General features: G+C 47.6%; 1 protein-coding gene across 1 annotated transcript in view; it reads left to right on the forward strand.

Moving 5' to 3' along the window:
• The window catches only part of COL6A3 (collagen type VI alpha 3 chain), an 80,943-nt gene extending 57,292 nt beyond the window's left edge, over positions 1-23,651 (forward strand). Inside the window, exons 29-44 of the mRNA XM_078450741.2 lie at positions 128-178; positions 393-428; positions 880-942; positions 1,805-1,867; positions 3,122-3,154; positions 3,239-3,275; positions 3,377-3,388; positions 3,485-3,978; positions 5,706-5,802; positions 6,558-7,256; positions 8,576-8,678; positions 11,753-12,150; positions 13,459-13,722; positions 14,742-14,840; positions 21,993-22,157; positions 22,816-23,651. Coding sequence (XP_078306867.2) covers positions 128-178; positions 393-428; positions 880-942; positions 1,805-1,867; positions 3,122-3,154; positions 3,239-3,275; positions 3,377-3,388; positions 3,485-3,978; positions 5,706-5,802; positions 6,558-7,256; positions 8,576-8,678; positions 11,753-12,150; positions 13,459-13,722; positions 14,742-14,840; positions 21,993-22,157; positions 22,816-22,856 — 2,655 coding nt within the window. The 3' untranslated portion in view covers positions 22,857-23,651. The remainder of the gene's footprint in view (positions 1-127; positions 179-392; positions 429-879; positions 943-1,804; positions 1,868-3,121; positions 3,155-3,238; positions 3,276-3,376; positions 3,389-3,484; positions 3,979-5,705; positions 5,803-6,557; positions 7,257-8,575; positions 8,679-11,752; positions 12,151-13,458; positions 13,723-14,741; positions 14,841-21,992; positions 22,158-22,815) is intronic.
• The last annotated feature ends 357 nt before the right edge of the window (positions 23,652-24,008 follow it).

Raw genomic sequence — 24,008 nt, forward strand, 5'->3', positions numbered from 1 at the left:
GCAGGAACACTTCCTCGATCTGGGAACCCTTCAGGGACCCAACGACCCTGTGCTCCGGGCTCTAGACAGAGAGGTTGTGGGGTGCCCAGCATGGCGGCCTGCAGTAATGCTCCCTTTCCACCCCCAGGGCGATGATGGCAGAGATGGGGTTGGCGGTGAAGGACGCAAAGGCAGAAAAGTGCGTATCTGCTGAGGATTCCTGAGCTTCTGGCGTCTTGTGTCTTTAGAGAAGTATTTCTCAAAATTTTGTTGGAATATCATGCGTTTTTTTTTTTTTTTTTTTTTTTTGTCTTGGTGACTCCGTGGATGTATTTGTTTCTGCTCAAGAATAATTTCTTTTAGATGCATGTAAATTAGGACCCAAAACTGAGTTATTTATTTGTCTCTTACAGGGAGAAAGAGGATTCCCTGGGTACCCTGGTCCAAAGGTAAATAAATATTCCCCTGGTGGTGAAACGTCACCGTTTTGGGGGGCTGCGTCTGGCATGTTCATGGGCTGAAAATCGGAATATCGTGGTGTTAGTGTGGGGTCAGCCGCTTACGAAGGCCCCGCCCTCTCTGAGATACTCCCTCACCCGGTAAGTGGAGGTGACAGTGGACAGCGTTCTTGCCTTGGGCCTTGCGAGGGTTGGATCAAATGACATGGCAATCACACACTTTGTAAACTTGACATGCTCTGATCTGTATGACATCGTCATCATGGGGGCGGTAAACTAAGGCTGCATCTGTGGAGGACACGGACGTACTAGTAACCCAGTGGAATGTAAACCAGAGTTAGCCATTTGGCTGCCCTGGGGAGTGTGGTCCAGATGCCCGGGGGCCCTCCGCTGGACCCTCCGTTTCAGAACTTAATGTGCCTCTTCCTGGCTCTCTTTGCAGGGTGCCCCTGGCGAGCCCGGGACGGATGGAGGACCAGGACCCAAAGGCATCAGGGGCCGAAGGGTGAGTCTGCCCGCACCTGGCTGCAGGTGGGGGATGAGAACACGTGTGGTGAACATTCTCCTTCTTCACCGGCAACCTGGCTGGTGGCATGTGGGGTACAAGAAAAGGAGTCCTAGGCCCCAGGCCAGTGTCCTCAGGACCCCTTGTGGTTGTCTGCGCTGCCTTCTTCAGCCGTGCTGCCCTTACGGGGAGGCCCCAGAAGCCCTTCTGCTAACACATCTCAAGGATCACCAGACCCCACGCTCCCCGCCTCCAAGGCATAACGGTCCTCTTCCTGAAGCTGCTTTTGGCTCCAAATGACTGTCTACAGTGGATGTTTACTCATCCTCTTAAGATTGCACCGAGTCCTGAATTAGCATGTCGCGGTCTCGATGTGGGAAACGGTTATTTTTAGCTTGAAATATAGTTAAAATCGTCATATGATCCTGTTAATTTGCTCAGTGGAGACAAACTGCATCATTTACTTTTCCAGGTGGTTTTACCACGTTGGATTGGTTATCTGCACCGAGCGCTGGTCTCACTGATTGCCGTTTATTGCATTCTTGCACATCTGTGGATCGTCTTTTTTTTTTAAATTTTTATTTAAAAATTTTTTGACGTTTATTTTATTTTTGAAAGAGAGAGAGAAAGAGAAGGGGGGGAGGGGCAGAGAAGGAGGGAGACAGAATCCGAAGCGGGCTCCGGGCTCTGAGCTGTCAGCACAGAGCCCGATGCGGGGCTCGAACTGACGAACTGTAAGATCGTGACCTGAGCCGAAGTCTCAGACTGAGGGCTCAGACTGAGCCCGCCGGGCGTCCCTCCATGGATAGTCTTCTTAATGGTTCTTGGGCAAGCATCTCACTGTTTGTTCTGCCTTTTCTAGGGAAATTCAGGACCTCCAGGGGCAATTGGGCAGAAGGGGGACCCTGGCTACCCAGGACCATCTGTAAGTACCCACCCACCCAGTTCCAGTCCAGCCATGGGCTGGAAGCTTTACATGTGTCCCTTTGTAAACTTCTTACAACCTCCTTCCCTCCCAGAAAAGACGTGCTCCTTTTTTGTTGTCATTGATTTTTTTTTTTTTTTTATAAACCACTTTTCTTTTGATGTCACAATGGAGAAAAGAGCTTTTGAATTTGAGACTAACCAGAAACGTTCCAAAGAAGTTTCTTGTGGAACCTTGTGGTCTAGGGTATATTGTAATTTGCCTTTATAATTTCCTGGGGTAGGTTTGAGGTTTGTGTACAGGACAAAAAAAAAAAAAAAAAAAAGAGAGAGAGAGAGAGAGGGCAAGTTCTAATACCTCTTGGTTGCATCTTGTAGAAATAGTATAATTTATGTCAGACGTCGGTTTGCGAACTATTTCCTGTGGTCTGTAAAATCCCCAAGACAGCTTCTGATTTATGGTTTAAAACCCACGAGTGCTAGGCCACCTGGGGCCAAGAGGGCGACCTTCTGCAGCCCCTTGCATTTCTTCATTATGAATATCTTCGTTTCCTTACTTGAATTTCTCCCTATATTGTCTCCCTACGTTAAATTTCATGAGGTTCAGAGAATGATGGACAATCACTCATATAAGGAAAGGTGGAGGGATTAGACTGGTCAGACTTGGGTAAAGGCTAAGTCACGTGATTTCTGCCTTTAAGAAAGTGAAGCATTTAGCGTACGGCAGTCTGCAGTCTTGTGGAAACGCACCTGACTGGCCCAGGAGACAATTGCTTGGCCGTCAGGGCGGCTGTGTATTGTGATAAGACCCTGAGAGCAGCCATGGGTCTGTCCTTGGGCCTCCTCTGGGGTGGTATGCAGCCAGTGCACTTCAGATCTGGAGCTGAGGCTTAGCTAAGTGACGCGTCGCTGTCCCTTCTGTGAACAGGAGATACTAGGATCGCAGGTGGAAAGAAAGCTCTACTCTCAGGAGAAGTCATGTTTAGACTCGAGCCCAAATGTGTGATCCCTTTGATTTGTCACAACCTTCCAGGTTTTCAGGGTGTGGAGCTTTTTATTTTGCAGGGGAAACACTTCTGTCCTCAAAGTTTCCCCTCTCTTTTGTTCCTTGAGCAGTAAAGTCAGATTTACAGGGAGAGCCTGAAAATGGTCAGGGGCAGCCCAGACCCACCTTTGCTCCCTCAGCTGTGTTTCTGTCGCGTTGCTGGTCCCGCGCATCTGTGGTGCTTCTCACCCTCTCCTTCTCGTCCCACAGGGTCCCAAGGGCAACAGAGGTGACTCCATGGATGTAAGTTGCATGTGTGTATCACCAGTCGTTGAGCTGTAAGCCTCTTGTCCGCCCCCCTCACGCTTCTTTCCTTTCTTTTTAAAGCAATGTGCCCTTGTCCAAAGCATCAAAGATAAATGTCGTAAGTACATGATCTTTGCTGTCTGTGACGCACGTCTGCTCTCATGTTTGAGATGCTCATGTAGTACCTGTGTTTCACTCCTCTCTCTGTTTCTTTTCTAGCTTGCTGCTATGGTAAGTTGACTTCAGCCGTTTGACTTTCTCCTGCGGGAAGAAGACCCCTTTCCCGGTAAGTAAAGTTTGTCTTTGAAAACCCGCCACTTCCCACAGGGCCCCTGGAATGCCCCGTCTTCCCGACGGAACTGGCCTTTGCCTTAGACACCTCGGAGGGGGTGACCCAAGACACGTTTAGCCGGATGAGGGATGTGCTCCTGAGGATCGTGGGCGACCTGACCATTGCTGAGAGCAACTGCCCTCGGGGGGCACGCGTGGCCGTGGTCACCTACAACAACGAGGTGACCACGGAGATCCGGTTTGCCGACTCCAAGAAGAAGTCGGTCCTCTTGGACAAGATCAAGAACCTTCAGGTGGCTCTGACGTCCAAGCAACAGAGTCTGGAAACGGCCATGTCCTTCGTGGCCAGAAACACGTTTAAGCGTGTGAGGAACGGATTCCTGATGAGGAAAGTGGCTGTTTTCTTCAGCAATAAGCCCACGAGGGCGTCCCCACAGCTCAGGGAGGCTGTGCTAAAGCTTTCGGATGCGGGGATCACCCCCTTGTTCCTCACGAGCCAGGAGGACCGGCAGCTTATCAGCGCGTTGCAGGTCTGTACCCTGTGGGCACGGTTGACATCTCCTTCGGCTCTTCTTGGGCTCTGAGAATGTTCTCGGGCACCTGGTGCCTGCTTGATGGATTCATGCACCATAGTTTCCAAAAGCTCCTGGATGAGGCTGTTGTGATTGGCAGCTACTTGAGCGATATTTCCGGGACAGCCGAGTGGCTCTGACTCTAGAGCGACATCCACATGCCTGTGATTTATTCCCACTGGGTCCTTCCTCACCTGCTGGAGGAGACTCTCCCAGGGCTGACCCTGAGGCTGCCAGTGCCCTAGGGAGGTCCCCCAGACGTCCATGCACCCCTGTTCCAACCTTTCTTCAGCCAGGATGGTCAGCCTTCGCTGTGAAGCCGCAAAGTGCTCCCTTGTCGTTTGCTTAAATAGCTGGTTTAATTGTGACAATGATGTATATCATAATTGGCTAATTCATCACTTAATATTTACTCAGTGCCAACGATGGCGGCATTGCTCAGGCCGAGTGGGCAGTGGGCATGATGGGAAAGAGCCCTTGTTCCAGCCTGCCCACTTTCTAGCTTTAAGTCACCGAAGTAATATGGTCATGTCACTTAACCTCTCTGTGTTTTAGGTTTCTCGCCTGTGAAAGGCAAAGTGGGGGAGGATGGTCCCTGCTGTCTTCCCTCCAAGACTGGGTATTCTATGGTTTTACCCCTGCCCACGTCAGTGAAAGACGGTCTGGTCATTGGTGCCGTCCCTCAGGGTTTATTCTGCCAAACCACAGGCCAGTTTGAGCACACAACGCTGGGCCTGGGAATCCAGCTTGGGCTTTCAGCTGTCTGCCCTCATAAGGGGCTCATTTATGTACATTTTCCCTCGTGTGGGCTGAGTGACCCAGAACCACTTGTGTTTCTTTTTTTTTTTTTTTTTTTTAAAGAACTTTACTTATTTTTGAGACAGAGAGAGACAGAGCATGAACGGGGGAGGGTCAGAGAGAGGGAGACACAGAATCTGAAACAGGCTCCAGGCTCCGAGCCGTCAGCACAGAGCCTGACGCGGGGCTCGAACTCACGGACCACGAGATCATGACCTGAGCTGAAGTCGATACTTAACCGACTGAGCCACCCAGGCGCCCCGAACCACTTGTGTTTCTTAACAGCAGTGTCCCAGCAAGTTCGAAAAGTCAATTATTCATTCATTAGTTAACTTTACTTTTACACGCAATAAATACTTAGTGATGGGGTCCCAAGGCACCGTGATGATCAGGGCTTCTTGAACCTTCTAGAAGCGATTTCACTACCTGCCTTGTGGTTAAATCCCCTTCTGGGAGAGTTTGGAGCTAACGTGTGTCGGTGGCTGTTATTGTGGCCGAGAATAACTGTGCCATTCAAGTGCCCACTATTTCCTAGAGCTATAGCAGCCATTTCCCACGCATCATGTAATTGGACATGGGGAATTTAATATTACCCCCATTTTCAGCTCAGGAAATTGGACCTCGGAGAGGTTAAATAATTTTCCTTCGGGCCCAGCGGAAAGTGCAGGAGAGGGATCTGAACTTCAGCTCAGCTCCACAGAAGAAAGCCTGTGTTTTCCTATTAAGCTCAGCACCTCCTCCCAAACCCCACCAACACCACCCCCGAGAAGAGGGGGTGATCTGTTGGGAAGCTTATTTTACGGACACGACTCGACTCCGCTGCTCCATTTTCAAGTGGTTACTTATCACGGACACTCCTACCAAGCATTTCCTTTTGTTTGAACCAGATCAATAACACCGCAGTGGGACACGCGCTTGTCCTGCCCCCTAGGAGAGACCTCACCGACTTCTTGAAGACCGTCCTGACGTGTCACGTTTGCCTGGGTAAGGGCTTCTTGAGCAGGACAGTGTGTTATAAGATGTACTGTACTATCCACGGGGCGACGTTTGAACGAATATTTGTCATCCATGTAAAGGGCCTGAGTTGCATGAAGATTCATCACGCCTTGCGTTTGCCAGTGTAATTCCTACATAAGTAGTTTCCATATTTAAAGTAGAAACCCCTCAGACCGAGCTTCTCTTTGATAGACAGGAAATAAAGGAGAAAGTAGGCTCTGCTTACATTTTGACCTTGGAGTCCAGATTTCAATGATCTGGCTTTGTGCCTTTCTAGAACACATTTCTTCAGCGTGGCAAAGAAGTAGTTTTCTTCCCTCCCCTCCCCTCCCCTCCCCTCCCCTCCCCCCTAATTCTTCTTTCTCCCTTCCTCTCCCCCTCCTCCCCATCCTTCTTCCCCTTCCCTCTCCCCCGCTTCCTTCCCTTCCCCCTCCCTCTCCCTCCTCCACCCTTTTTTCCCTTCCCCGTTTCCCTCTCCCTCCAGCATCTCCCCTCCCCCTCCTCTCCCTCCTCTTCCTCCTTCTAACGCCAATACCATAGTATCAGAATAAGGAGTTCAGCTTACTGATCTGTTTGATTTAGTGTTAGGTGATGAAAACTGAAATCTGGCCACAAAAAGGCAGCAAGCTATGAATAGGCTTCTGTATTATGTGACGATTTCATTACCCCAGACTCCCAACAGATTAATGTACAGTCTTGCAGTGGGAGTCACAGAATAAACGGGCTGCCTGTCTTCTTTCTAGACATCTGCAACATTGACCCGTCCTGTGGCTTTGGCAGCTGGAGGCCTTCCTTCCGGGACAGGAGAGCGGCGGGCAGCGACGTGGACATCGACATGGCTTTCATCTTAGATAGCTCCGAGGCCACCAGCCTGTTCCAGTTCAATGAGATGAGGAAGTACATAGGGTACCTGGTCAGACAGCTGGACCTGAGCCCAGACCCCAAGGCCGCCCAGCACTTTGCCAGGGTGGCGGTTGTGCAGCACGCGCCCTATGAGTCCGCAGGGAACGCCAGCGTGCCCCCCGTGAAGGTGGAGTTCTCCCTGACGGACTACGGCTCCAAGGAGAAGCTGGTGGACTTTCTCAGCAGCAGAATGACACAGCTGCAGGGCACCAGGGACTTGGGCCGCGCCATCCAGTACACCATAGAGAACGTCTTCGAAAGCGCACCCAACCCACGGGACATGAAAGTCGTGGTTCTGATGCTGACGGGAGAGGTCAACAAGCAGCAGCTGGAAGAGGCCCAGGGGGTCATCTTGCAGGCCAAGTGCAAGGGTTACTTCTTCGTGATTCTGGGCATCGGCAGGAAGGTGAACGTCAAGGAGCTGTACAACTTCGCCAGTGAGCCAAGCGACGTCTTCTTCAAACTGTTGGATAAGTCGACCGAGCTCAACGAGGAGCCGCTGATGCGCTTTGGGAGGTTGTTGCCGTCCTTCGTCAGCAGTAAGTCCTTCAGGGGACAGCGTGGGCCCGGGTCAGGGTCTTCCTGCCAGCCCATACCCTCGGGCCATCAGGGACGTGGGGCCGCGGGCGCGGAAGAGACGTCTAGCGTGCTGATGCCGACTTGTTCGTTCATTCAACACACATACGTATGACACCTGTCGTGTCTCAGACGCACTTTAGGAGCCAAGGTTGACAGTGAACCCACAGCTGGACATCCTGTCCTTGCTGACTCCTGTATTCAACCAAATTTGCCTGGGTGCCTCCCAGCCATAGACCCTGCGAGTATACCGCGGATCAAGTGCCCACTTATTATGCATGACATAATAAATGGGGAAGCTCCTAGAAGGAGTTGCATTGATCTGGGCTTAGCCGCTAGCCCCATACTTGGAAACTTCTGGGCCTTTGCTGATGGGACTCTCCTCCCTGGGATCTCTCTCCACCTCTGCTTTAGCGGCAAACCCACAATCATCCTCAAAGCATATCTCTAGTTGCCCCTACTCACCGCGAATGCTCCCCACTCCCAAGGCTTTCTCATCGTTAGTCTGGATGCTAATTACCGTATCTATCCCAAGGCCTGCTGGTTATTCATTTGTGTGATCTGTGGTCCCAGTAGAATGCATGGTCCCTGAGGGAGGGTATCGTTCTCCTGATGCCCCAGGGCCCGGCCGCGGCTCGTGGCCCCAGGTCAGCGCAGTTCATGGCCCCAGGTCAGCAGAGGAGAGTGTCTCATAAGTGAGGGAGCTGTAAGAAGTAGGAACAAACACGCATGTGTGGAGAGTTTATTATTCAAGGGAAAGTTGAGCTCTGTGAAAACAGCGTTCCGGTTTGTGAAGGCCTGTCCCTCCAGAGTCTTAGAGGAAAAACATGAAGCAAAGGTAGGCCAGCAGGTTCACACTGGGAACGCTGTCACTGCCTTCCAAAGATTGAAAACAAAAGTTTTATTAAACGCAGCATTGAGAAAATATTACAAGTAATTCAGTCACAATTTGATGTTCAGGAGCTTGGACCAACTTGTTAAACTCTGTGATTTTTCTTTGAGTCCTGTCTTCCCTTCACACTGAGTGAATCTTTTCTTCAACCTCATCACCCAACTATTGCCAAACAAAAGATTGTGGCTTGAGATGTTTTATGGATCGAGGACCGGTAGGCTTACTGTTTGAATTGATTGGACTTAGCTTGTCTGGGGGGATGAATGGATTCAACAAGTACACACGGACTGCCTGCTGTGGGCTCCACTGAACTCGTTAGCAGATGAATTTTAATTTGCATGTGATCTACAGGCACTTGCAAGATATTTTTTTCCCTCTCTTTCTCTGCAGGTGAAAATGCTTTTTACTTGTCCCCAGATATCAGGAAACAGTGCGATTGGTTCCAAGGGGACCAACTGACAAAGAATCCTGTGAAGTTTGGTCACAAACAGTTGTAAGTATCGTCACGATTGTCTTAAAAACTACAGTGCTAGACAGAGGGCGGAGGTCCTCCAGACGGTGTCTAACTTCATGACGGGGACATTGAAATCCAGAGACTGTGACTTCCCGAGGGACACGTGGAGCATGCCCTGCAGAGAATCTGTTGTATCCCTTCGCTTTTGCTGCGGAGCAGACTGCCCGAAACGTAGTGGCTTAAAACAACTGTTTATTTAACGCGCGGTTCTGTGGGTTAGCAGTTTCTGCTTGGGCTCAGCTGGGCTCGCTCACATGTTTGTGGTCATGTCAGCTGTCGGCTGTGGACGGCGGTCAGGATGGTCTCGGCCAGTTGGCTCGCCTCGGCTCCACACGGCCTCTCCTTCTCCAGGAGGCAGTGTTGGGAGTTGGCTCCCAGGTGGATGGGAAGGGTTCCGTGAGAGAAGGCAGAGGCCGTGAGGCCTCTTGGGGCCGAGACTGGAGCCAGCGAACGGTTACTTCTGCCGCAGTCTGTTGGCCAAGGCATGTCCGGTGGGCCAGCCGGTCTAGATTCAACAGCGGGGGACTGCACTCCATGGGAGGCCCTGTCACATCACACTGTGAAGGGCATGGGAACAGAGAGGGTGGGGAGTTGGGGCCATGTGTTTAAACAGTCTACGGCACCTGGTGTGAAATGATCTCGTATGGAAGGACTGGATACATTAACCAAGAAATGGGCTCCGAGACTTAAAACGATTAGTGCCATGATAACATAGGTGATGGTGACGTCGGGAGGCGACGTGCGTGTTCCTCCAGGAAGGCAGATGAGAGGGTGGGGGCTGGGGGGCTCGTACCCACAGGGATGCTGGCTCAGCTCCGTCTTTGTTGCCCACTCCAGGAGCGGAGAGGAGGGCCGGGTGGCCGTGTGACAGAGGGCTAGGCGATGGCCACGTGGTGGCAGGAACTGAGCCCGGCCGATGTGCCAGCAAGTTGTGCCCCTAGAGGGCATGCGACAGACTGTCACGCTTTGTCGGGGAGCAGAGGGTTCTTCCTGTAGCCCCCAGAGGAGATGCAGACCCGACTTAATCCTTGAAAAATGAGTATGTGGCTTACTCCCGGCTGACCTCCAGGGTGGGGACAGAGAACCGCCTCCCTTTACCAGCCCTTCTGTCCTTCATCTCTTGCCCTTGTCCCTGGAGAAAGGTACTCCGTTCTCAGGCTGAAAATCACCGCTGAGGGCGCTGTGACCCTTTCTGGTGTCGTGATGTGTGTCCTGCTCTGTCCAGGTTCAGGGGCTCTCTTTTCCTCACCTTAATTATCTTTGGGATTCCTCTCAAACATTCTTAACCTTATCTTAGGAAGACAGAATGGGCAATATAGCATAGTATTTGAGGTTTTATGACACCAACTGGAAAATATACTGCCGAACACATGGAGCGTGACAGCTCTAGGAATTCACGAGTGCCCATCTCGGGGCCGGAAGTGGACACAGGTTGGATCCGTGTGGCTGTTGGTGGATCCGTGTCTCCTTATATTGCCGTTCTTTCTAGAGGTTCATAATAGATCAAGACATTGTGAGAAAAAAAACAACCACACACGCGAAAATTAATGCAAACAAACACACGCAATAAGGTCTGGGAGTGAAAGTATACACCGACCTTAAAATTTTGAGCTCAGCACAGCATTTGGTTGAATGGATATTTTCTTATCATGAGAGTAGCTGTTAACTGTTTGTTTTTTTTTTTTTAATTCATGGCGTATATGTTTCAGTTGGTCAATTTTTACATTTCGGACGTTGTTCGAGTATTATTACTGTATTTTTGCTAACAAGAATAATAATTAAAGTATTTATTATTGTCTCTTTACGTTCTCCTGCCCTTATTGTATAAATTACAATTAAGATGACGGATGTACGTATAGTACAATATAGGCTTCACTTTTTAAAGGAATAATTTATTTTGAGAGAGAGAGAGAGAGAGAGCAGGGAGAGGAGGGCAGAGAGAGAGAGGAAGAGAGAGAATCCCAAGCAGGCTCCCCACTGTCAGCACAGAGCCCAGCTCGGGGCTTGAACTCACCAACCGTGACATTATGATCTGAGCTGAAACCAAGAGTCAAGACGCTTCACTGGCTCAGCCACCTGGGCACCCCTGTGGGCTTCATTTTTAATGATTCTATTACTTTATATGCTTTTCAGTATCTTTTCTGTGGCACAATTCTAAAAGGAAAGAATTTAATATAAGCAATACTGATGTGTAATATCAGAACTACTGCGTGCATTTTGATAAAGCAGCAAATTTCACATAGCTCGTGGGATTGTGTTTTTGTAAACCGTAGATAGCTGGCAAAGACATGCAATGTTTAACAATAGTTAAATATTAAACAATATTTTATTATATTATATATTCTATAATATCACATTTATATATAATATGTTTATATGTAATACATAATATATAATATAATACATATTTACATATGTATTATGTATATGTACACATACATATAATATGTAATATTATATAATATATAAAATTATATATATATAAAATATAAATATAATATATAAATATAAATATATATATTTATATTATATAAATATAAATATATTTATAAATATAATATATATTTATAATATTTATAATATTTATAGTATATATAGTATATAATATTTATAATCTTTATACTATATATTATATATAGTATATAATATTTATAATATTTATAATAGTTATAATATTTATAATATTTATAATATATATATATTATATATAATACAAATATATTTATATATAAATATATTATATATTTATATTATAAATATAAATATAAATATAAATATAAATATAATATATAAAATTATTATATAATATTATACTAATTTATATAAATATATAAATATATTTATATTACATTATAAATTAAATAATTAAATATTAAACAACAATAATATTAAACAAAAATACTCATATTAAATATTAAAATATTAAATAATATTAAAATATTAAATATTAAAACAATAATATTAAAGTTAAAATTATAATTAAATAATAATTATAAAAATATTTAACAAATAATGTTAAATAATATTAAACAGTACTTAATTTGTCTTAACAGAAATATTCCGAATAACGTGACTTCGAGTCCCGCATCCAAACTAGTGACCACAGCGAAGCCGGTGGCCTCCACGGAAGCGGTGACCACCACGACGAAACCAGTCACAGTAGTAAACCTGCCGGCCTCTAAGCCGGTCGCAGCAAAGCCAGCTGCGCCCAAACCGGCGGCCTCGAGACCGGCGTCTGGGAGACCCGTGGCCGCCAAGCCCGAGGCCACCAAGACGGCCACGGTCAGACCCGCGGTGGCCGCGAAGCCGGCGGCCTCGAAGCCGGCAGCCGCGAAGCCAGCAGCTGTGAGACCCCCTGCCGCAGCCAAACCAGCGGCCGCCAAGCCCGAGGCCGCCAAGCCCCAGGCCGCCAAACTGGCCACCAGCAAGACAGACGCTGCTAAGCCCGTGGGTAAGAAAGCACCGTGAGGGCTGCCCAGCTGTGACATCCTTATTCCCTGTGCTCAGGGCACGTCCTTCGAAGCCTGTCTATAAAGCAGTTGAAATGCCGTCACTGAGCTGGGATTTATGCATCTAGATGATGATGCGTTTTAGAAGGTGCCGGTCAGAGCGTGCGATTGTCAAAGCGTTGCTTTTCTTCTGTTAGGAAGCGGCCTGTCTCTTAGCTCTGTGAGGCTGGGGAGCTCCTCACAAAAAGCAGGTGAAATGGGTCTCCCGCCTTCTGCTGCCTCCTTCCCCCACTGCCCACCCCGGGCCCCGAACCCCATCTCGGGTTTTCCCGCGGGAAGGAGGCCCCAAGATGCACGCTTTGGCAATATTGGGATGTTTGGTGAATATTGCCAATATTGGGATGTTGGCAATATTGGAATGGTTCCAATATTGGGCAAGTCACAGCCTGGATGATCAACCCCCCTGCCCCACAAATGCTGTCCATGGGGAAGACACCTTCCAGATGGAATGAGATAGGAGGGTGGGCGGGCTTAATGAGACCCAGAATTTGTTTTATTTTTTCCTCTGATGCTAGAAGATACTAGAGAGTCACAAACCATATAGAAAGGTGAAGGCGGAATGAGCGTGTCTGCGAAAAGGTAGAAATTGTCTTCATTTGATGAACGGAGAGAAAGCAGGGATTCCTTTAAAAGAATTTCCTGTCACGCCCTGGAGTTTAAATTTAACACATTCTAAATTACGGAGCTCATTCTGTTTTGGATGTCTCATTTCAGATTAGCACACTGGACTGTGTGTTTTCTTTTTCTTTTTTTTTTATGTACATTTATTTTTGAGAGAGAGAGAGTGAGTGGGAGCAGAGGAAGGACAGAGAGAGGGAGACACAGAATCCGAAGCAGGCTCCAGGCCCTGAGCTGTCAGCACAGAGCCCGACGCGGGGCTCGAAGTCACAAACCTCGAGATCGTGACCTGAGCCAGAGTCGGATGCTCAACCGACTGAACCCCCCCCAGGTGCCCCTGGACTGTGTGTTTTCAAAGTTTCTCCTTAACAGCACAGATTCTCCATAGAAAAGAAATAGTGATGCATCTTGCTGATGAATAATGAGATTATGAATTCCACGTTTCGTGTATGTCAGTAGCTTACGAGACTAACAGTTCTCAGGAGCTCAAACAAGAAATTAGCTCCTTGCTCACCCGAATTCCCACCCAGTTGCCTGCTGATACATCGCTTCTGTTCTTCTGCTGCCTGTGTGCTACAGTCACGTGGGGTTCTAAGTTTTATCCCCACATTCTGCTTCCATCTGTTTTCCAGTTAAGGCGTTCCGGGAGGTCCAGGTGTCGGACGTCACAGAGAACAGCGCCAGAATCCACTGGGAGAGGCCCGAGCCCCCCAGTCCTTACTTTTATGACCTCACTGTCACCTCGGCCCACGATCAGTCCCTGGTGCTGAGGCAGAACCTGTCGGTCACGGAGCGTGCCATCGGGGGCCTGCTCGCTGGGCACACGTACCACGTGGTGGTGCTTTGCTACTTGAAGTCTCAGGTCAGAGCCGCCTACCAAGGAAGTTTCACTACAAGTGAGTACGTGAGCCACCCTGAGCAGCCAGTACCTGATTTCCGCATGGACTGTCAAACAGGACATAAAGGGGATGGTTCTTATTCACTGGATCTGAAATGATGAGGTTGTCCTGGGTGTTTTGGTTGTGCCCCGTTTCGTAAATTAATCCCGCGGAAGATGGGTTCCTTGTGAACTGTTGTCCTGCCGTGGGGGTCCTGGGATACTTTATGGGGGAAGCCAGATCCGTTTGGCCTAAGGTGAAGCCCCTTCTCTGGGAGAAAGAAATACATTCGTGGACCCGGACTGGGGCCTTGACTGCCCACCACGACCGTGTTTCTAAAGTTTGTTTGCAAGTTCAGTGAACAGAAAACACCCCCCAGAGTCACTGGCTTCTCAGAGAGGAACCTAGGAGTCCATGCTTCTTACCACCCTAAGACCAGGGGACACGCACAGCCAGGCGCAGAGGGCATCACATTCCATCCCCGGTGCACCAGGCTGTGGCTCTGCCCTCCGTGGCCTCTTGTCTCCCTGGCTCGGCCTCGGCACCGAGGCCCTCGACCTGCCCTTGCGTGTGTTTCCAGGCTCTGTTAGCTACAATCCCACCATCTCCCTCCCCTTTGAACCTTCTCCTGGACTCCCCCACCCCCATGCCTTTCTATTTGGGCTAGCGTAATTCAGGTCAAGGAATTATGCCTGAAGAAAGGGAATTCCCATCAGTCACCATGTAATCTGTGAAGATGTGGGTGCAAAACGCCTTCCACGCTGGGGCTCCATTTTCATGGACGGAACCATATGGATGGAAGAGGTTACATGGGAAATGGGAGGATTTGTTCAGAGTTCAGAGATTCCCTCCATTTGCCCAATGAGATGAGTGGGCCTCGGGAGTGTCTGTAGAGACTTGGCCGGTCTCTGTGTGTCGGTGGCTCGCCCTTGCATGAGATGGTAACCCAGAAAGGCAGCCTGCCTCAGTTGCTGAGAATTCCTAAGCCCTTCCGTGTCTGTGTTTCTTACCAGTCGCGTGTATTTTCTCTTTTCTAGAGAAAGCTCAGCCTCCGTCTCCACCACAAGCAAGGTCAGCTTCTAGTTCAACCATCAATCTGATGGTGAGCACAGAGCCATTGGCTGGTGGTGAAGCAGGTGAGTTGTCAAGTATTGGGTCCATTAACAACACTAAGAAAGCATTCTACCAGACATTGAAACAAATTTTGTTTATTTATTTTGAGAGAGAGAGAGGGAGAGAGGGAGAGAGAGAGATGGAGAACACGTGCGTGAGCCAGGGAGGGGCAGAGAGTGGGAGAGAGAATCCCAAGCAGCCTCCACACTGTCAGTGCAGAGCCAGACTTGGAGCTTGATCCCACAAACCATGAGATATGACCTGAGCCAAAACGAAGAGTCAGATGCTTAACCAACTGAGCCAACCGGGCGCCCCTCTACCAGACATTTCAAAGCCTTCGAAGCCTCGACTCTGGGTCATCCACTGGGATTCTGATTCTCAGGCAAGTCTGGCTTCTATGGGAATGTTCCACCTCGGCTCTTTGTGGCCCAATGTGGTGTGATTCTGCGTAGTCCAAGTTGTAAATAGTGACTTTCCTTTCCTGTCACCAGACTCTTAAAAGAAAGCCAGATGGCCGTTGCTTTGGGGCAATAGCCAGGAGTTCATGTGTCTGTTCATCAGATTCCCCTGAGCCTCCTGTTGGGACTAGAGTTGATTTATGGTTCATGAAGCTGGAAGCATAGGGATTTGTCCACTCAGTGACTTAATCTAATGACAGCTGCTTAAAAGAACACAAAACAACCAAGATTAGAACCTGTAAAAGGCATGCGTTTGGAAGTGAACCACGGGAGGGATGTTCTGGTCCTCATTCCCTAAGCACACACCCTGGCTTACCCTATCATCCCACTGTCCGGGTGCCTGAGACCAAGTGTGTGTACCCTTACGTGAGTGACGAGTTCGACCTGTTTCTGGAACCGACAGCTGATACGTACTTTTGTTCCTGGGCAGTGGGATTCCGTGATCCTTCCAGACCTTCGCCCTTGTCCAGTGGACCCTGAGCCTAGACTGTTCTCCCTTAAGAAACTGATTATTGATATAGTTGGTGTGCTTTGCGTATATATAAGTGTTCTTCAGAAGATGTTGGCACCGGTCTCCGAAGTCAACATTCCATGGGCATTTACCTATGGTATTGTTTTATAGACCCCCCTCGCTGTGAAGACAAGTCCTTATTCTTTGATATGCTGGGCGCCATCCGGAGAAGGAAGGCGTTCCTCTTTACAATGTTTATTTCTGCAGTGGACTCTGATAGAAGGCATTTGCTGAGGCACGCTGCCTTTGTTCTGGATTTAAAAGCTCTGCGCTTTCTCAATACTCATGGCATTGTCAGAAGCAGCGACACATTGCTTTCTGAGCCATTAGTGAGGATTCTTTCTTCTTTTCCTCTTTCTTTCTTTCTTTCTTTCTTTCTTTCTTTCTTTCTTTCTTTCTTTCTTTCTTCCTCTGAGAGAGAGAGAGAAAGAAAGTGCACAAGCTGGGGAGAGGGGCAGAGGAACAGGGAGAGAGTCTTAAGGAGGCTCCGTGTCCAGGGCGGAGGCCGACACGGGGCTCGATCTCATGAACCGTGAACTGTCAGATCTTGACATCGCGTGTTGGCCGCTTAACTGATGGAGCCACCCGGGCACCATGAGGATCCTGTCATTTTGCTCTTTGCTCTGCAAGTTTTGAAGATGATGTCTGTTTCTTCACCTCCAGTCTCCACCTTTCTGTAGAGACTGCATCCCATCCCATCTGTGTGTAAATAATATTGGATGATTTCTGTCTCCACACCCCCATCTCTTTGTGGCCCCTCGGGAGGAGCGGCCTCTTGATTCTCTTAGTTGTTTCTAGAGAGAATCTTCTCTATTGCTAGAATATTTTATGCCATCAGTGGACTTGCCCTGTAGCCGTGTATCTGTGCACACATATATCAGTGATCTATATCTGTACCTTTATATATCTGTATCTGTATCTATATCTGTATCTATACTGTATTATGTCTATATCCATCTATCTATCTCTCTTTCTGTCATCCATTAGTACAGCCACAACCCCTATTGACAGGTGGCATTGGGAGTTCACTAGAAATAAAGTAACTAAGTCAATGCAGGAATTGTGGAACTATCATACACATAGGTGTGTAATTACTGCAAAGAAATGAATTATATACAGAACTGGAAAAGGTTTAAAAAAATCTGCTTTTGGAAGCAAGTTTAGGAATTGGTCTATGTTAGAGGCAGCCATGCATTTTTCAAACTCTTGCAGCCTTCCCACTGGAAAGGTTGGCTGAAAAATAAGACGTTCTCTCCTCTTGATATAAATTTATGGGAAAAGAGATCTAGAAAGAGATATTGAAGAGAAAGAGATGTAGAAAAGAGGTATAGAAAGAATTCAGGAATTCAGGGTAGATAGGGTAATTAAACTTGAACTTGTTCGAGATTGTATAAAAGGATTTTATAAAAGCTTTTAAGTTTGTAATTTTCAACTCAAACTAACAAAAGGAGAAGTATGTGGAGAAGACATCTGTCTTTGCCTCTTTGATTTCTGCACATAAGGCGTCTTCTGAGTCTTGCATGAAGACACCATGGTTGAGCCTTTGTCCCTTGCACGGGGGTCCTTTCAGCTCCTGTCCCCCTTCTGCCCCCTTCCTGGGTCACCTCCATGGTGACTTGGTTCCCAGCATGGCGCTCGAGCTCAGAGAGAAGCGGCAAAGAACTCACTAGGATTTCCCCAAAGATTTGGGTCAGGGAAGATGAAATTCTGACTTCAAAGTAATTGAAATCTGTCTGTTATTTCCTGGTCACTGGTAACTTTACCCCTCATAGAGAGTAGAGATTGTAAAATTCCTACAAATTCGGTGCTTCATTGAGAGAAAATGACTGAGAGTAAATTCTATGGCAAGACTTGGGGATATTTTTGGTTCTTTTTTTGTGTGGCCCAGAAGGGACAGGAATATATAAACAATATTTAGTTGATATAAACAACATAATCGTTAAACAAGAATCTGACTGGGTTGTTGTGTTTGTTGCTTAAGGCTGAGTCATGGGTTCAGAGTTAGGAAAGTCCTTTTAATCCAGATCTTTAATTTTTTTTTTTAATGTTTATTTATTTTTGAGACAGAGAGAGACAGAGCATGAGCAGGGGAGGGGAAGTGAGAGAGGGAGACACAGAATCCGAAGCAGGCTCCAGGCTCCGGGCTCTGAGCTGTCAGCACAAAGCCCGACATGGGGCTCGAACTCACAGACTGAGAGATCATGACCTGAGCTGAAGTCAGACACTCAAATGACTGAGCCACCCAGGTGCCCTAATCTAGACCTTTAACACTTAGGTCTCCTTTCACCATGTGGCAGAGAAAAGGGATTTTGGTGGTGCCTGTGAGTCTTTGAGAACTCTTTTGAAGGAAATCGATCAGATACTTACTTTAAAATGTTTAAACCTCCAAATGGGAAAGAAGAATCAGGAGACAAAAGCTTCCCCTGTCTCCCAACCTCCTCCCTCCCCTGTCCCCTGCCATAGTTAAGTCATCTTAGGAATTTTTCCTAGGGGGGTAAAACATTTTTATGATACTCATATTTTTGCAGGTAAAAAAAGAGAGACAGTGAATCACTTTATTAAGTAACTTTTAAAAATATATTCACTGTATTCTTACTCAGTAGCTGCATCTAAATATCAATTACTATGCATACTATAAATTATCTCTCCAAAGATGTTTTTTTCTAGGCAGTGGAGGCAAAGTTAAGTTTAAAAACTGGTTTTTATAGGTAGTTGTGAGTACAGTTTAATTTCTCTTATTTTTCGCAGTACCAGTTAATTAGAAACACGGTTTGTATTTACAAAGATGTGCCCCTTTCTGCGTATTAAAGGTTAGATACTTTTCCTTGCCTTTTTTTTTTAACCTCCATGAATAAAAGATTCACTGGGGTTTGTTACAAGGAACTGTATTTTGTTACCGCGTAGCACTTTGGATTTAGAACACATGGTGACCAGTGTTGGAACTCATGAACCGTGAGATCATGACCTGAGCTGGAACCAAGAGTTGGATGCTTAATCGACTGAGCCACCCAGGTGCCCCAAAGCTGATAACTTTTAAATGCTACTCATAGACACTATAGAAATCTCAAATTGGGGGCGCCTGGGTGGCTCAGTCGGTTAAGTGTCCGACTCCGGCTCAGGTCATGATCTCGCGGTTCGTGGGTTTGAGCCCCGCGTCGGGCTCTGTGCTGACAGCTCGGAGCCTGGAGCCTGCTTCGGATTCTGTGTCTCCCTCTCTGTCTGCCCCTCCCCTGCTCATGCTCTGTCTCTCTCCCTCTGTCTCAAAAATAAATAAAACGTTAAAAAAAATTTTAGAAATCTCAAACTATAAAAAAGGCAAGATTTTCAGTTGAACCCTTTATGTTTTTCAAAGAGTAATATCTCTTTCTAATTATAAAATCATAGATATTCATTGTGGAGAATCCAGAACTTACAAAAAAAACCTACGAAAATACGACTCCCATAGGTGAAGCATTGATGACCACTGTTAATGACCCCATGCATAGCCCTCCTAATTTTTCAAATGAATAGAACGCATGGGCATGCACGCACACATGTGCACACACACACATGTACACATGCACACGTCTTTCATGTTTCTTAGGGCACCTTCCACCCCGTGGTTGGTGTTCTAAGACTCCTAGGTTGGCTCCCGTGGCTTCTGTGAACTGGTGGGATTCCCTGGCAGGGTTTTCCAGATGCCCTTGCCTCAGTTTCCTCTTGTATTTGGATGGTCACTGGTGCCCATTGACCAGTTCATATTTCACCGGCAAGTGTCACCAGAGAGTGATCTGAATCCACAACCCTTCAGGTCTGCCTTTTCAGATGGAACCTATTACGTGGTTATTCTTGGCAAAAGTGAATCAGGAAAGGTTATTGAAAGTGTCGCTCCCTATTGGCCTTCAGGCTCCTGTTGGGTTCTCAACATAAGGAGGAGAAAATTAGTGAGTATGCAGCCTGACCTTCCTGTCACATCAGAGGGGACTCCGGGCTCCTTCCAGGCTTGTGCCCAAAGGGCACACTCATTTTGGAGTGAAAACCTGGACAACTGTTGTGTCCAAACACTTGTTCTGGGGAAAAGCTCAGTGAGGTCCATCTAAGCGACACCTCTTTGGACAATAAGACATTTTTAGTTTTGTGTCTTTAAAATGGTTGTTTTAGCACGGACACAGCTGAGTCCCATCTACATGGCATGTCTCAGAAGTCAGGATGATGAGAATGAAAACTACAAGGCTTCTTAGGACAAAACCTTTCATTTCCATGCTTTAAGAGGGAAGAATCCCACGTTTTTGTCTTCCAACAGGGCAGGGCCCTCATTAATGTATTTCTCTTGGTCTACCAAATATCTGTGTGCCCACGGTGCCAGCGCCCCTATGTCATGCTGGTAAAGCTACAGGGTCTTAGCAGCGACTGTCACTGGCGTAAAGGTTGTGGAATTGCAGGAGTGATAGTTTGGTGATGAACCATTCCGATGAAAACCCTAGGAGGCTGGAGAAGCCAACCAGTCAGGGAACAGAGTGTCCTTCTGCAGGGTGGCCCCTGGGCTGTGTGGCTTCGGGTCTGGGGAGACTTCCCGTGTCTGCTTCAGAAGAGCACGGGGGGATGGGAACAGAATAGCTAAACAGAGGTGGCCAGGACTGATGGCACGTGGAACAAATTAGATGGAACAGACCTGAGCCATGTGGGGGATGCTCAGGGGAAGAAGGAAGGGGGACGGGTCAACCATTTGGCCCAAGCCTCACACTCAAAGGGGAACCCACTGGCAAATGAGGGATAAATTTTGGTGGTTGAAATACTCTTGTTTTGCTCACTTCCCCGCAAGACATTTCTTGAAAGCCAGGCATTTTCCTTTGGTGGTAGGCACATTTGGGAGGAAGAAAGTTGTTTTTGTAATTGTCGTCATTTTCTTCTGGCTTCGTTGGGTCTTCCAAGGCTCTTGGTAGGGCCACTGGCTTTCTGGGCCCTTGAGAGGGTCTGCAACTAGGAGAGACTGTGGAGCCACCAGTCTGTGCCTAGGTGATGGCCTCCTCCATGTCCCCAGGGAATGTTTTGGGCCAGTTCTGAGCCTAAATCCTGTGTACCTGAGTCTGGTCCATAACGGTTGACCCAAGCTTTGGTTCTTTACCTGAAGATTTAGGTTTTCCTTTCACTTCTTGGTGCAATCAGACCTGCACGTGCTCACCGACTCTGCCGCTGTGAGCAACCCACGGGGGTGGGGACGTCAGCCCTGCGTGGGGAGGGCCCGGTGACTCAGGCGTGTTGGCTACTCCCGTAAACATGTAGCACTGTCCCCTCCAGGGAGTTTTATAGAAGGAAGGATTACGTTTTTCAAACTTACAGAAGATGGTTGACATTAATGCTCCTCTTTCCCAGCATGACCTGGAGTTTGCCAGAAGACTCTGTAAACAGATGTTTTCCTGTGGAAGGGCTGTAAACTTTTCTTTGCAGGCGTTGTGCAATGGCTCTGACGTCGCCATTACTTTGCAGCTGGGCCACACCAGAAGTAGGCATTGAAAACATAAACTTCCTTAACGGGACAAAGAATGCCACCGTGTCTTCAAAACAGCTTTGCGATGTGACATTTTTGCCATCGTGCATTTTACAGCAGTGGTCGCACTTTGCTTTGCTTGTTTAATTTGGCTACTCTCGAAGGCTGCCAGCTACACACACACACACACATACACACACACATGCACGCACGCACGGGCATACGTGCACATACACTCAGAAAGATGTTTCTTTTCCACGTTGACTTTTATTTCCCCTCCACTCGTCTCGTAGTGAGATATACAGCCTTCTGTTTGAACTAGAATCTGACCAAACTTACTTGCCATTTGGCCGAGGAGTAGAAAGTGCCATAGTTTTAAGATGTGGTTTCTTAGCTGGGGCTTTAGTATTGAAGGAATTGGACAGTAAATGGCCCCGTGATTGGAAAAGGGGAAACAGTTCATTCCATCTGAAATTATCCGGTAACGATGGCTTGCATTTGGGGTCCGAGTAAAATTGGCGAGGTCCTTTCATCGAGGCGACTGCATTATTGCTGTGGGTGAGATTCATGTGCGTCCGACAGCCAGAAGGTGGAGGCGTGGGGAGGGTGACAGGTTTCCCTTCTCAAAACTCTCCTGTTTGCCTGGCCAGCCTTGTGATAAGACCTTCAGCCCCTCGCGCTGGGAGCAGAGTCCTTAGCGTGTCCTAAATGGTGCTCTGTTCTCATCCCGTTATTAAAGATATATGTAAGCTACCCAAAGAAGAAGGGACTTGCAGGAAATTCATACTAAAATGGTACTACGACGCGGACACCAAAAGCTGTGCGAGATTCTGGTATGGAGGTTGCGGTGGCAACGAGAACAGATTTAATTCACAGAAAGAATGTGAAAAGGTTTGCGCTCCCGGTAAGTGATTGCTTGTTCTTTTTGCGTTTGTGGCTTTTGCAAATCAGACAAGAGGTCTGGGCCAAGGATTCACCTTTTTTAAGATATAAGAATTACAATGATTATGGTGGATAGGACAAAGGGGGTACGTTGTATCTTTAGATACGGAAGATGCTCAAATAGAACACGTGAAATTAATTTTCTGAATTATTGCTATTTCCTAAAAACATTCTTGTGTACTTGGGTTTTTGCCCACGAAGAAACACAAGACCAGACTATTCTTTCCTGTTCATCTTTAAATAATTTTGCTTCGTCTTTATACTGATGTGGACACTGGGGCCACCCAGTATCTCCGTTATGTTGGGCAACTCGACTGCTAACACAGAAGAAACAGCTTCTCCGGGTGCCCGGCTGGTGCCAGAATGGGAAAGCACAGGGTGCCCAGGGGCCTGGCTGGTGATGCAAGGCAGCCGATGGGCTCAGATTCCACACGCAGACCCAGATCCCAGGCCAGGGAGTGCCAGGGGCGCCGTTAAAGGCACTGAGCGGGGAAGAAAGACTGGGGAGGAAAACTAGAAGCCGTGGGATCGTTTTTGTGTCCTTTTGGGTCAGTGATGTGGCTTTTTTCCCTCCTCTTCTCTCCCACCCTCACCGGCCCACCCCCTCCATCAATGCTCAGCGCTCGTCAACCCCGGAGTCATGGCTGCCATGGGGACCTAAGCGTGGCCGACCAGCACCACATACCTCTTGAAGAAGGAGGCAGCCATTTCCGAGTCGTCTCTGTAGAAGCTCTGGGTGTAGACATCCTTGCACTGTTCCATTTCCCGCTCTGATGTACGTTCGAACTTGGGACGAACCGTTCTGCCGCATGACCTATCAATATGGTGCTAAATGTGTCTGTGGACCCAACGCTCTCTGTCTCCAGGCAGTTATATCGTATACTTTGAACCTTGTGTAATAGTTATCCACTGCTGGTGTTTATGTGGACATGTCTATAAGCTCAGATCCCCGCTGGAGTTTCACGCTGTGCCTGTGTCGGGCAAGTGTAAGATCTAGAACGGAACTCCAGATTTCACTGCTACTCTATATACTTCCGCTTGGTTCATTTCTTCCCTCTTGCTTCATGAGCATGACTTAATGAGCATGCTTAAAGAGCATGACTTTAGATGGAAAGCCTGTGTACGGTGAAGAAATACGATTCCAACTTTCTAATCTCCCCCCCAATTTCCTAGATTAGATGTCAAGCTAATTTTCTTTTCCTAAAGCCTCTAACAAACGACCTAGTTAGAAGGAAGCAAATTCCCTGAATCTTGGTGCACTGTTGTGGGACCAATGCCTTCATTAAAGAATGAAGAAAGTCATAATAGAGAATATTTTTGGCATTCCTCTAATGTTGTGTGGTTTTTTTTTTTTTTTATGCAGGGTGGGGGGGTGGGGAGGGGGTTTAATTTTAATTTTAAAGATTTTAGGAAATTTATACAAAGAAACTTTTTAATAAAGTATATTGAAAGTGTTGTGGGCTTGGTGTCATTGGCCGTCTGGTTTTCTGTAGCACTTACTGTCACAGTGACCCCGGGCCGGGGAAAGGGGGCCCAGCCCAGGCCCGTGGTCCTGGGCACCACCCTGTGTTTGCAGTGGGGCATCAAGACTGCCCTGTCACCAAGTGTGGGGACACCGGGGGCTCAGCCCACTGGCACTGCAGTGCTCTGGGACCCGGTGGATCACCTTCCCTGCTTAGGTCCCCTTTCTGGAGTCTGTGATCTTTTGCAGCCAGGCTGACATTTATCCTCTGTTCTGACTTCTGGCGAGACCCAGAGCCATGGCCTCCTTCCCTGCCTGTTCTTTTTATTTATTTATTTTTTAATTTTAAGT

The sequence above is a fragment of the Panthera onca genome, chromosome C1 (genome assembly GCF_046562875.1).
Source record: "Panthera onca isolate mPanOnc1 chromosome C1, mPanOnc1 haplotype 2, whole genome shotgun sequence".
In the NCBI taxonomy this organism is placed as follows: Eukaryota; Metazoa; Chordata; class Mammalia; order Carnivora; family Felidae; genus Panthera; species Panthera onca.